This window comes from Rhineura floridana, chromosome 3, assembly GCF_030035675.1.
Source record: "Rhineura floridana isolate rRhiFlo1 chromosome 3, rRhiFlo1.hap2, whole genome shotgun sequence".
Lineage (NCBI taxonomy): Eukaryota > Metazoa > Chordata > Lepidosauria > Squamata > Rhineuridae > Rhineura > Rhineura floridana.
This window is the reverse complement of record NC_084482.1, coordinates 104,821,249-104,835,396: the sequence shown is the minus strand read 5'-3', so window position 1 is coordinate 104,835,396 and position 14,148 is coordinate 104,821,249. Positions and strand designations below refer to the sequence as shown.

The 14,148-nt window shown below is 45.3% G+C and overlaps 1 protein-coding gene across 1 annotated transcript in view; it reads right to left on the bottom strand.

Annotated features, from left to right (window-relative positions):
* TGFBI (transforming growth factor beta induced) overlaps positions 1 to 11,775 on the bottom strand; it is a 64,785-nt gene extending 53,010 nt beyond the window's left edge. Inside the window, exons 1-2 of the mRNA XM_061617184.1 lie at positions 11,536 to 11,775; positions 6,993 to 7,091 (exon numbers count right to left, since the gene is read on the bottom strand). Coding sequence (XP_061473168.1) covers positions 6,993 to 7,091; positions 11,536 to 11,654 — 218 coding nt within the window. The 5' untranslated portion in view covers positions 11,655 to 11,775. The remainder of the gene's footprint in view (positions 1 to 6,992; positions 7,092 to 11,535) is intronic.
* Positions 11,776 to 14,148: the final 2,373 nt, after the last annotated feature.

Genomic DNA, 14,148 nt, shown 5'->3' with positions numbered 1-14,148 from the left:
TTCTAGCATCAAAGTTTTGCTCAATTATCATACAATTCCCTTTTAGCCCAATGGTTCATCACAAATGCATTGGGCAAATCTGCACTAAAGGAAAATATGTACAAGATGGGAGGCGCACTCTCCTGCTGCTCAGTACGGGCAGCCACATTCCTCCTGGATCAAAGAGTAATTGCATTAATGGTCTGAATGGAAGCAAAGGGCAGAGGCAGGGCCGGATTATCCATTAGGCTTAGTAGGCTGAAGCCTAGGGGCCCGGAGCTCTTGGGGGCCCGTGGGGCACTGGCTTGAGGGCCCCTGGAGCTACAGGGGGTCCTCCGCTCTCCTTCCGTGATCTGTGGAAGCATCTGTGGACCGCCATCCCCCCGCTATCCCCCTGCTATCCCCCCGCTTTACCTACCTATCTGTTGTTTTTTGCAGCATGCAGATTTGCCATCAATAAAGATGGCAGCTGAGGTTTCCTTAAGGGGCTGAAGCCTCTGCCACCATCTTGGCTGATGGCATGCATGCATGCTACACGTGCGCGTTGCTGCCATCAACAAAGATGGCGGCAGAGGCTTCAGCTCCTTAGGGAAACCTCGACCACCATCTTGATTGATGGCAAACCTGCACACGCCACAAAAAACAACGGAAAGGTAGGTGAAGCCCAAACACCAATCAGCCTAGGGGCCCTCCTCAGCTTAAACCGGCCCTGGGCGGAGGTAAGAGTAATCCTTTTTTGATCATTTGCATGCTGGTAGGTATTTCATATACACAAACCATTAGCCTTGTTTTCATGACCAAACAAGGCATACTCAACATATAAGGGAGGGCAGTTACAACAACCTCCACATTCACTGACACTTCTATGAGCTTACAAGATGTAGGAACCCCACTTGTAGAGAGGGCCTATGTGTGTACAGAGGGTTTCTGTGTAGCCTTTACGCCTCTTTAGCAATGAATGTAAGAAGGGCTGAACTTGCCACCGCAATTCAGTATCCCTGAATGGTCACAAACAGACACTGAGTGAAGAACAGGCACATGTCAATTCACCCACATTAGTAATGGAAGAGAACAGGAAGCCAATAAAGTGATCTGACTTTATTTAAATGCGGGGAAGAGATGTACCTCCATGGTAGAGCAGTGTAGCAGTGTACAGAGCTAGATGGACAAATGGCCAAGTATAAGGCAGCTACTCATATACTTACTTACTTAGCTAAGCAGGCAAGTTATGTGTCTATAAGATATTGCTCCAGCAAAACTGAATGGCAACAATTGATCGTGGCCAAACAGACATTTTGGTAAAATCATGTAGTGTCATACAGGGGCAGATTCTCACATGCACATTCAACACTTGGGAATTTCATGTCCCAGTAAAGACTTGCCTGGGTAAATGGTCTGCAAATTATATAACATCACATAGAACACACTCATATGCCAGGAAAGTCTCAAAGTAAGGACATTACACTTCTGTTCCCTAACAGAAAGTCATGTGACAAGAACAGTCATGAGTGGAAGCTTATTGTTTTCACAAAAGTTTAAGAAGCCAGTGTATGGTACAATGGATAAAGACTTGGGAGTTGAGAGTCACAGCAATGCCTGGACTAACATATGGCTACAGAAGAAAGACCATCCATAAGGTTAGAGCTTTTACCCTTCCACCCTCACCCTCACCCCCACCCCCATGAAGTAAATGGACATGTGGTTCCATCTCCAGTCTGGCTTATTAGGGGAACTGAGAAACCACAAACTGTGATGACTACAGGATTGAGAACATACTGAAAACACCAGATAAACTGACAGTGCAGGGAACTTGAGGAAGGCAAATCTTGAGAGGAAGGAAGGAAGGAAAGAAAGAATCTAAAGACATGCAGTAGTTCCAAAAGCAGATTTATTTTGTCAAGTGGTTACATATATATCTTCCTGTTGTGCTCAATAATCCTTTTTTATTAACAATTTAAGTGCTACTTCCTAAGGTGCACTTAGTAAAAGAATTAATATTTTAAAGGGCATCTGCAGGAAATATTACTGAAATCCTGTTGAGCATAAAATATTGCCTTTTGGATTTCCAGCTCAATAGTCAAAGGAAAACTCAGACAGGATCTTAATAAGCAAGGCCGCAAACTGGCTCCAATCTCTGATTTGTTTATATATTTGAGGATTGAATGAGAAGCAAATCAGTCCCTGGCAAGATAAAGGGTAGATGACTCACATGTTCATCATTATGAGATAAGAGGTCATGCCAACAATAATAGGACTGTTATCACTCCCAGCTACATAAGAATACTGTAGTGGCCTATGAAAAGCATTGCCCTAGGATTGTGCATGTGTCTCTACATTCTCCAGTACAATGGAAGATGGAGCCATTTTAGACCACATCACCCAGCTTAATCAGTCCTCTCACCAGGGCTGGAACCAAAGGGCGGCCAGGTTGGGCACTGGCCCAAGGGCCCCACAGCTCTAGGAGGCCCTGGGGGGGCCCTGAGGGGCCCTCCGCTCCCCTTCTGTGATCCCGTGGATCGCAAGACGAGCTTCCGAGCCGCCCACCATCCCCCACGCTTCACCTACCTTTCTCTGCTGTTCGCGCAGGGTTGCCATCAATAAAGATGGCGGCCGAGGTTTCCGCAAGGGACTGAAGCCTCTGCCGCCATCTTGGTTGATGGCAGCAATGCGCGCGCTGCATGCGCAGACAAAGGTAGGTGAAGTGCTGGGGATGACGGGGGATGGTGGGCAGTTCGGAAGCTCGTCTTGTGATCCATGGGATCGTGGAAGGGAAGCAGAGGGGCCTGGGGCAGGCTAATGCCCAAGAGCCCCCGCATTCCTGGAGCCGGCCCTGCCTGTCACCCAACCTCCTCCAGCAATTGTGTTATGGAAATATGCAGGGTAACTCAGCGTCTGAGCGTGGAGTGTGCCAGCATGTGTATTTCCCCTAGAAGCAGGCTGTTACCCTGCATTTAGATCACTGACACTTAAGACTTAGTAAAATAATAAAAAGCTATGTTATTTATAGAAATACATAGTAGATAGGAAAGGCATACCTAGTTCTAAGTTGGAGGTGCAATGTCCAGACTTGGGTATTGTCCTCGTGGCTCAGGAAAGAGAGCAAAGACAAAGATGTCTCCTCTCTCCTCGGACAGTCAAAGAAGAAGACAAAGGAAGGAGGGGCAGGTCGGTTTCCCTGAGCGCATCACTTTACAATGGAAGGAGGTAGAGAAGAGCGCAAGTAAAGGTAGGCAAGCCTAGCTAGCTGGAGGACCCTTTCTTCTGAAATACAAACAAAAGAACCCAAACAGGTGCTGCTCTTGCCCCACTTCCAACAAATTGCTCTTTTGCAAACCTGGAGTCCTGATTATTACAAGAAGTGGGGAAGATATGGATAATAGGGCAGGGGGCAGAACAGGAGGGGAAGCTGTTATGTCTCACCCTATTATTTTAAAAGGCGCAAACATGGACTTGTCACCTAACTTGCATTTTGTGAACAGTGTATAATTCACGTTCATGGGCTATTTGAGCACCATAAATATCTGGTTGCTTGTGCAACTGGACAATCTTGCAAAAATGATTTCCTACAGCCTAAATACAACACAAAGTTACATGTGCTTAAGCCCATCGAAAATGATGGGCTTAAGCACACTTAACTCTGTGTTGGATTTAGCCCTATATCTCTCCTCATACTCTTCAACTGTACACTTCTTTTCCTCCGCCCAAAACCAGGTGGGTAGTTGTGTTGTTTTTAAACTGGGTGGTTCCCCCCCCCCATTTAAATGCCATTGTCTGAAAGTATAATCTTCCAACTTCCTGTCAGGGGGTGTGTTTTCTTGTTAAGTCTAGTTACAGCCCTGCCAGTTTTCAGAAAAACATATTCCATTATTTATCTGAGTGCAGGGGGCAAAGAATTTCCTCCCTTTTTTCTGAGTTGTTCTCTTCTACTCCCTCAGTGAGCAATCCATGAGATCCTGAATAAAGTTTGAAATATTTAAGAAATTAATGGACAAACATTCCCACATTGGTGTGGTTGCTGTCTAAAAACACTTCTGTGTGACTGACTTGCTGCACAGCTACAATAATGTCTGGATTCTGTTTTCACAATGGTTGGTTAGCCATATTGAAAGTTAAATATACACACTAGTGCTGAACATCTGGGCTGGCCCAACCATGCGACAGGATGTAGCAATCACCTCAAGTAGAATGTATTGTTATTTAATGTACTGCAATTGTATTTTTTACTGCCACAGAAGGGGAGAGAAGCTTGTGGGATTTTTCTGCTTCAGGTGTCAACATAATTTGAACAGCCTTGGGTACGGGTACTGTGCCTTGACTGGTAGAAGAGGTGGGAAGCATATTTACTGCTCCATTTTAAGTTGGCCTTGCTTCCAACCATGCAGAAGCAATTTTCAGCAGCAAGCCCGCTGCTATGGTAACATTCAAACTGGTCCTAAGTCTGCATTGGAAAAAGAACCTGTTAATCCCCTCCCCAAAAGGAAAAAGAGGTTGAGGGATAGGGTTTTCACCCTTTTCTTGACTACAATACATGTCCAACATTCTTTTCACTATACCACACTGAGTTTTTAAGATGTTAGGGTCAAAGGTGTGAAAGAATGTCATTCCCCTCATTTAAGGAGATATTTGCTCACAAGTCACATTTACCCACATCTGTTTTCCCCCAAAATGTTGCTGTAATTCCTGCGTTTGTATCAGCATACATAGAAGTTTTTATTTACTGTTACCGCTGACATACATAGCAGTCACTCAGATGAAAGTAGCTGCCTGGAGTCTTCCATGAACCTTTATAATATTGTTGTGCGCCTCCCCAATCTCCGAGTGGTGAGATTTCCAGGGTCCTTGCGTTCATCCAGGGTTTGGTTTTCTTTGGGAAGAAGGTCAGCAGAGACTGCAGTGTCTTTATGAAATATGGTTTGTTTATTTACACACATTCCAACCTCAGCGTAAGATGGAAGGGTTCAAGGCATCAGCAGTCCAATATCCAGCTTTTCCATCTGTATTACTGCAGGCACCCCAAATGCCATGGTGCAGAGAGCCAGTCTCTCTGCCTGCCTCCAGTTACCAGCGTTTCTCTAGAACACACTCTACACACACTCTAAGCACAAACTTCTGCTAGTGGCCAGGAAGGGGGGGAAGGCTCTCCTGAAGAGTTTCAGTGACAAAAGGATCTTCCTGGCCCATTTCACCAGTTGCTGGGCAACTGATAGACCCATTATCCTACCTGGCCACTCTATTTGTTTAACAAAAGAAATTCATCTGGCCAGCAGAGCCAGCCCCAAGGCACAGGATTCCAAATCAGAGGGTGGAAAGGGGACCCACAGGAATCACCCCCATGCTCATAACAATATTGTTTCATCCCCCAAATCCCTTTTTTTCCTGGAGCTTGTGTGACCTCATGGAGGTTGCACCTTTCCTGGAAGACTAGCAGGCTTCAGCTCAGCCTGGAAGACAACCAGCACTGTACACATTCTTAATTAGGTGTAGACTGCCCTTTCCAAGAATACATGTTTAGGCTACTTTTCATAGGATGCTTTATTCAATGTCTGTTGAATGCTAACATCTGCAGGGACAGGATTCAGACTGATTTGCAAGTCTCTCTGGTGTGACTGAAGGAACCGTAAAAAACAGTCAGATAGTTTTGCATATACTTTATCTACACAAACCCATGTAATCATGACAAAAGTCTTCCATACATGACAGCGTGAATAGTTTTCCCTACATAGCAATGATCTCTCCAGAAAATGGCCCTTGGTGTATTATCAATAAATTCAAAATAAAGAAAAGTGACCTCTGTGTTATGTAATATAATATCCCAGGATAATGATAAATCTCGAGTCTGATTTACATGCAGGTAACTGTGAATTGCAAGGAAACTCACAATTAGTTAAGAACAAATAGACTGGGTCACCCAGTCATCCCTCCAGTCTACCTGCCTCTGACAACAGCCCTGTCAGTTCTCCATTCTTGCTCTCCAGTAGCTTAAGATACTAGAAGCACCACAGGCATTAAAATGGATACTTTGCACATCCAACATAGCAGCTGTTTGCACTCTGACAAATGCTCCTCAAATGCAGCTGCAGTTATTACCAGGGAATATTTTTACATAACAGAACATTACTCCGAAAACATTCTCTCAAGCCTGTTTATTTTGGAAGATGAACAACCTGGCGTACAAGTTGACTTGCAAGTTTGGAATTATATTCTTCTGCCAGAAGGAGCCACCTATTCATCATCTTCCAGGGAAACACAAGAATTGGGTTTGCAGGTTACAGCTGAATTCAAAGCAGCATTTAGTAGCCACAAAAAGGGTTTCAGGTATAAGGTCCCTAAAACTCGCAAAGCAGTAATTGAGGAGTGGTCCAGAATTAATGTCACATCACCGTTAGGAAGATGCCTTATTCAGAGCATTGGTCACTCTAATTCAGTACTGTATACACTGACTGGCAGCAGATCCCTAGGATTTCAGACCAGGGGCTGTCGATGATGGGATTTGAACCTGGGACCTTTTGCATGCAAAGCATGTGCTCTGCTACTGAGCTATGGGCTTTCCCTAAGGTATTATATGAACAAACTGTGGAGAACCTCAGGATACTACTCTTCCTTTCATGCAATGCGATTCCCTACCTCTCATCCTTGTACACATTTATCCTGCAAGTAGAATAGCAAACCAGAATCAAAACCTCATTTTGAAGGGTGAACACAAACTGTAACCTGCAGCTCTGGAGGCAGAAACAGCAAACGATGGTTTGCTGTACATTTTGATCAGAGGAAGGAAACCCCAGACCTGTGTGCACCAGGAGCTTGATAAACTGCTTGTTTTTGCTGCTTGCTTGGTACTATGGAAACAGAGTGATTGTGAAGCACATGAGAGGTTACAAAACATAGCTGGTAGGTTGCTTTTGAATGGGCAGGTAACAAAAAGCACAGCCCATCAGCTCAACAGCACCCCAAAGCCATCCAATATCTATCCACTTCACAGCATTGTATTTTCCTGAAAACCCTCCAGTACTTACGTTGACTTGCCGCAGATTTTCTTCTGGTACCACAGTTTGCAGTTTGGCAAGTATTTCCTGTTTGTTCCAATCAGTTTCAGCACAGCACACACATTGGGACTACAGACAAAAGGAGGGAAAAGATATTTTGAGTTCCCTGTTCATACCTGGTGTTCAAAGATGTTTTAATAATAGATCCAAAAAGAAGCATTGTCTTGATAAAGAAGGAATCATCATTCCTGTAGTCTGAACTTCCAGAAGATCAGAATGTAAAATCACTATTATTAATAAAGCCGAGAAGAGTGAAAGAGCTTCCTCTTCACTGAGCCAGGCGTTGGTTTCCTGCTCCCCCTCTCCCCGCTTTCTTTGAATATGAAGACTTGAACTTTGTGTGTTTCCATTAGGACAACAAGTCAATGAGAGTTATGTCTCGGGAAGAAATTAATTAAACCATCATCTATATTTATAGATATATCTCCTAATTAAATCGTCATTCCCCCCCCCGCAGTTGACCCTATTTCGATTTTGAGGAGGGGGAAGAGGATATGAAGGAGAGCTCAACATCAAGTTCTTGGAAGGGATCCAAGCTCCCCACACAGTCCTGTCACCGACAGAAGGAAGCCCACTGAGAACGGTTTACACACACACACACACAGAGAGAGAGAGAGAAAGAGAGAGAGAGAGAGAGAGAGAGATGGTCCTGTGTGGCTTAGCATGAATGTGCAAGTGTGAGAGTTCCCAGAGAGAAAATAGTGGCTGCTGTGCTCCTCCCACAAGCTGTAAACCCAAGAACAAGCCTTGGTTACAGCTCATGGTTTGTCTGGAATGAGCAGGAGTGTAGTCGTCCAGGGTCCCAGGGGGTGTCTAAGACCCCTTACGTTTTTGGGATCAGGGTCCCAATGTCTTCAAAATCCTATGAGCCAATCAACATGAAAGGGGAATGTGTTAGCCACAGACAAAAGAGTCCTTGTCCTTTCCTGCTGATTGGAGCTAGTCAGAGGGAAAGGACATGAGGACACTGAGAAGACTCTTCTCAGTATCTAACACTCTCCCAACTAACATGCTTATTGGCTTCTAGGGAAGTCTGTTGTTGCAAGAGAAGGAATTAATATGAATCATATTCACAACCCAGCGGCAAAAAAGGGTGTGTGGCTATGACTATCAAGAAAGCACCCTGCACTTCTGAATTTGCCACTATACTATTGGGAATGAGACAAACCACAAGCCTGGTTTGGATGACCACCATGACTTACTTCACAGCAGAAGGACTGGAGGAGGATCAAAGCAGCTGAAATTGCCTTTATGGGAGCCTGTGTGCTCACACATTTTCACCAAGCTATTGTTATGGCTTTGAATTGCATGTGAACCACCTGACTGAAGATAATGATGAAAAATATGGAGTCATGTGAAAAGTGCCTTTCCTTCAAGTAATCATGTAGGGCCAACATATTAGGGGAGGAACTATTTGTCTGGGGGAGTGGTTTCCTTCCCCTCACCCTGTGATAGGATCCCACAGTGATGTGTGAGAGACCAAGAATGAAGCAACCATGTGGACTAAACTGACAGGCACCATGCCAAGTGACCAGCTCCACCCATCTGTCTGGGATATTCACACACTCCACAACAACACCATGGGACAGCACCACACTGTGTGTGTGTGTTTGTTGGACAGGGAGAGGCTAATAGTGAAACAGTGGCCAGCACAGGGTCTAACTAAGATACAGAGTCAACAGCCACTGTGATAGAGTGACTAGAGTACTGGGTTTGGATGTGGGAAGCCCACATTTAAATCTTCACTTAGCTGTGAAGCTCATTTGTTGGCTTTGGCCAATCAAATCATTCTCTCTCAACCTCGCCTACATCACCAAACTGTTGTGAGGATAAAAGCTACCCTAAATTCCTTGGGGGGGGGAAGCAGGAAATAAGCAATGCTGATTGCCACATCAATTCCCAATACCTGATTTGGGAATCAGCACTGCTGGCTATCAGGACTACTTGCCACTGACAGTCCTGTATTCCAGTGTTCTTCAGCCTTCAGTCTCCAGATGTTGTCGGACTACAACTCCCATCAACTTCAACCAGTTCAGCTAATGGCCAAGGATGATGAGGATGGTAGTCCAACAACATCTGGAGACCTAAGGTTGAAAAACAGTGCTATTCAATTTCATCCAGGTGTTTTTTTTTATTTAACTATGCTAGTGGGCATCACACTTTCGTAAATGATCACGTGAAATGGGATTTCCTTTTCTTCAGGCTGGGATGCTACCCATACTTAGGGGGAAGTAATCACAATGACTCTTGTAGTAAGTGTGTGATGCTAGGGTCAGGATATCATTAACTACCCGAAAGCCCTCTGAGAAAATGAACCTCGGAGCCCATTCACATATGTTGCCTGCTCCAACATCCTGCGTGGTTTGCATCAGGATTTTCTGGACTGAATTCACCATTATAAAGGCCCTGAAGGACCACTCCTGCAACCGTTTACACACCAACAACATAACCATCTGGAGAAGTGCATCCTGTCAACATTCTGATCCCTCTGACCTATCAGCTCCTATAGTGAAGTTTAGCCTTCCTCAACCTGGTGCCCTCCAGAAGTTCTAAAGCCCAGCCTCCATCAGCCCTAGCTAGCATGGCCAACAGTTATGGATGATGGGATCCGTAGTCCAGCAATGTCTACACAAATACTTAGGAGGAGACAAATAGGTCTTTTTTAGAATTTGCCCCTCACATGACTATAAGTTGATTTGTTTCCATCATATTCAAAGCCTTCTTGAAGCCTTTTAACTCTTGCGTGTATCAGCTTGCTTTGATTCACCTTTGTTTGGTTTCAATGTGCCTGGAACTTCACCTTAATGCCATTTGCCTCATTAAATTTACTACTGGTCTGAGCCTAAAATGTGCTATCTTAACAGCTATGCTTAAAGAGCTTATACGAGTTCATGTCAAGCATAAACGTTTAGGACAGAAATATGGAACAGCCCTACCATTAGTCAGAGTGGAGCGGCCACCTCAAGTAGCTGATTCTGGGTGTCATTTAATTTATCATTATTATTCATTTTTACTGCCAGGGAGGGGGAGGGTCATTTGTAGGGTTTTCTGCTTCAGGTGCCAAAATAACATAGCTGGCTTGGGCACCATGAATCATATTTTTGGGGGGGGAGAGCAGTGGCATTTATTGCTCTGCCTCAATGTAGGGTAAGTGCCAGTATTTCTTCCACCATTTCTTTTCTTGCTTTAAAAATAGTGTGTCTCAAAGATAGCCAATGTCCAACTCATGCAGAATTCTTCTCTTCACAGGTAGAGTTCTGTCTAACTTTAAAGCTGCCTTCCTTAACCAACCTACACAGTGGTCCAATAAAAAGGTACAATCTGATTAACTTTGGATCTTATCCTTCTAGACTTATCAATTGGAGAAGAGCTGGCAGGAAAAAGATCTTTTAAATGATACATCTCTTCTCCACAAGCCATTTGATCCCCAGTACCACAATCCCAGTGGATCATTCACCTGTTTAAGAATTGCTTTCAATCCATATCCCAAAATAAAACTGCTAATATCATAATGCTGTTATATAAATCTATGGAATACTGTGCACAGTTCTGGTCGCCTCTCCTCAAAAAGGATACTTAGAGCTGGAAAGAGTTCAGAAAAGGGCAACCAAAATGATCAAGGGGATGGAGTGATTCCCCTTTGAGGAAAGGTTGCAGTATTTGGAGCTTTTTAGTTCAGAGAAACGGGAAGTCAAAGGTGACATGCTAGGAGTGTATACAATGATGCATGGCATGGAGAAAGTGGACAGAGAAAAGCTTTTCCCCTCTCTCATAACGCTAGAACTCGTGGACATCTAACAAAGCTGAATGGTGGAAGATTCACGACAGCAAAAGAAAGTACTTCTTCACACAGTGCACAGTTAAACTATAGAACTCACTCCCAGAGGAGACAGTGATGGCCACCGACTCAGAGGACTTTAAAAGAGGATTAGACAAATTCATGGGGGATAAGGGTATCAAAGGCTACTAGTTACGATGGCTATGCTCTGCCTCCACAGTGGGAGGTGGTATGCTTCCAAACACCAGTTGCTGGAAACCGGAGGAGAGGAGAGTGGTCTTGCGCTCAGATCCTGCCCGCAGGTTTCCCACAGGTACCTCGTTGGCCACTGTGAAAACAAGATGCTGGAGTTGGACTAGATGGGCCATTGGTCTGATCCAGCAGGCTCTTCTTATGTTCTTATGATTAGATTTTCCTTTCGTTTTACAGATGCTTCTCTTCCATCTCCCCTCACCCCCTTAAACGAAGAACGTTGGAAACAGCGATGCACTTTTGGGCCACAATACATTTCTGTAGCCCATCTTTTAAAAGAATGTAAACTAGGGGCTAGTGCAAGCGAAACTCGGGAGCCCGCTTCGTTTCTTCTGGCCACATTCATCACCTGGCCGCTGACCCAAGCACGACAACTTCAGGAACATGCTCCCGCAAGCACACTCCGCCGCCAGAACGAAAGAGGCATCGGGATGCCTGGATCGCACATCCCCAGCGCCCCCCTCCCCAAATTCAGGGCCTTACCCTTGATGCCGGCCCCGGATTCGGCTGTGCTGCAAGATCTGTTGGTAAGGGGTGGCAGCCCAGGAGATGGTGATCCCCAGAACCAGGGCCAAAGGGAAGAGCAGTCCTCCCGAGCGCATCCTGAGGGATGGATGGGGAACACCGAACGAAGCGCTCGCCGGCGGCGGCTCCCGCGGTCCAAGGAGGCAGGCGGCGGGACAGCCAAGGGAACGAGAGGCAGAGTGAAGCGCTCAGAAAGTTGGGAGTCGAAGTTAAATAAGGGCGTGAGCGAGGAGGAGGCTGGAAAGAGGCGGGGACGGGAGCCGCTTGCGGAGGGGGCGGGAGCCTCAGCCCTCTCCTAGGCGCTGCTGCCGGCGAGGCGCAAGGAGGAGAAGGGCAGCGGGGAGACAGGGAGAGGGGGCGACCTGAAGCTGCGGTTGGACTTTCGCGATTCTCGCGTCCTGCTCCTCTGCTCTTCCTGCTGTCTCCTTCGGGGGCTTTCTGTCGGATAGAATGGTGGCCTGCCGGGTATAGCGGAAACCTCCGGTTTATGAATACTTCCCTTGAACACTGTCGCCCCTGACCGTAGGGGCCCTGGTTTGGTTTGGGTTAGTTTTCCTTTGGGGTTCTTTCCCCCTTTGGGAGGAATGATTTAGGGGAAGCCCTCCAAAGCAGCCCTCAAAGCAAGTAGGCATTAAGACTGCAACTCTCATTTGCCCTCCAGGAATGAAAGACCAAGGAAATAGGCACGTCCTGTTTAACCAAACGGCAACAAGCTACACTCTTAAGCTTTCTTAACATTTTGTGTAAGGTTTTGCAGACTATTGTCGGCACATAACTGTGGCGCTCGAGGGATTGAAATGGCCGCCCCTACCATAGTTCAAAGTTCTTGTATGACAGAACAACTTGGGTCTGGATACCTCAGGGGCTGCCCGATCTCTTATATCTCTGCCTGATCACTGAGGGAGGGAGTGGCCCCCATGGTTTAGATGCATGGCTCCTGCTCGCTACGAGCCCTGTGTGGGCCCAGTTTTATGGAACCTTATAGTTTAGGTCAGACAGCCCCCCTCCCCTGCTGAATTTCCAGTGCCTACTGAAGACTTATTTTTTTTATTCCATCAGGCATTTCTTTGGCATCATCTGCCAACGATGAAACTTTTTAGTTTCATCGTTGTGAGTGTTTTTGTACGTGGCTTGGGGATGATAGTAATGAAGCAGTATATACAGCGTTAAATTAAATAAACAAATCGTGTGTGTGTGTGTGTTTTAAAGTTCAAGGTTCTAGTTTTGGTGTACAAAGCCCTATACAGCTTGGGACTAGGATACCTGAAAGACTGTCTTATTTCTTATATACCCAGTCGATCACTGCACTCTGCAGGTGAGGGCCTCCTGCAGATACCATCTTATCAGGAGGTCCATTTTGCACAACATAGGAAACGGACCTTTAGTGTGGAATTCCCTGTGGAATTCCCTCCCCTTAAATATTAGGCAGGTGCCATCTCTGTTATCTTTTGGCATCTATTGAAGACCTTCCTCTCTCAACAAACCTTTTAAGTTGAGACCTTATCCCAATCTGCATCTGTGTTGGAATTGCTTTTTAATAGGTTTTTAAACCTTTTTTTTAAAAAAAACAATAGGTTTTTAACCTTTTTTAAGAAAGATGTCTTGAAAGCTTTTAAAAAAATGTTTTTAAAGATGTTTTGTTTTAATGTATTTTAAAGTCTGTTTATGATGTTTTAAAGTGTTTTTAGTGCTTTTGTTTGCTGCCCTGGGCTCCTGCTGGGAGGAAGGGTAGGATATAAATTAAATAAAAATAAATAAATAAATAGAAGTCAGTTCACTAATGTACTCTGCTTTTAAAGCCAGAGCAGAGCAGGGGCCCTCCTTTTATTGTGCATACATGATGACTTGTGCTGGTGATAATATTGGAGTGGTCATATGTGACCCACGTTCAATGCTGTTTGAGCTTGAAAAAGTTATGGAATGGACGTGCTGCTTTGTTTACAATCTATGCAGGTCCTATAGCTTCCTGTTGAAATTGTGTTACTTTTCATGCCACAAATGTTCTGGGATTGTTGGTGTTGGTGTGTGTGTGTGTCGCTTTTGTTGTGTTATAGCACAAGAGTACTGCTGTAGATGGCAACAATATGGTAACTTTGGGGAAGCATCTAATAAAGCCGAATGATGTGTGGGTGATCCAGTACAAATCTACCACTGATGCACCATTATAGCATCAATGTCAAGTTGCAGAATACACCCACAAAACCAAAATACCAGTCTGGAGGGGCCCTAAGGATGCCGTGTATCAAGTGGCAACATGTTGGGAGGTGAAGTGTTGCCCTCTGCCAGGGGCTCACTGTCCTGATTCACACAATATGCTAAACCAAACCTTGGCTTAATAAGACCACGTGAGCATGCAGCCAGGCTCCTAGAGAGGAGCTTGCAGCCATTTGGTTCCTGCCTGGTCCTTTGTGCTGGCTGCAGTGCCAAGGTGCTAAGCCAAAGTACAAACCAGGACTTGTGGTTAAGCTCTCTTCTCACTAATCACAAGCTGTAACCAAGATTGTGACCTCCTCTCCAGGAGCTCACACATTAGCATGGTCTTGCTAAGCCAAGGCTATGCTTAGTGTGTCC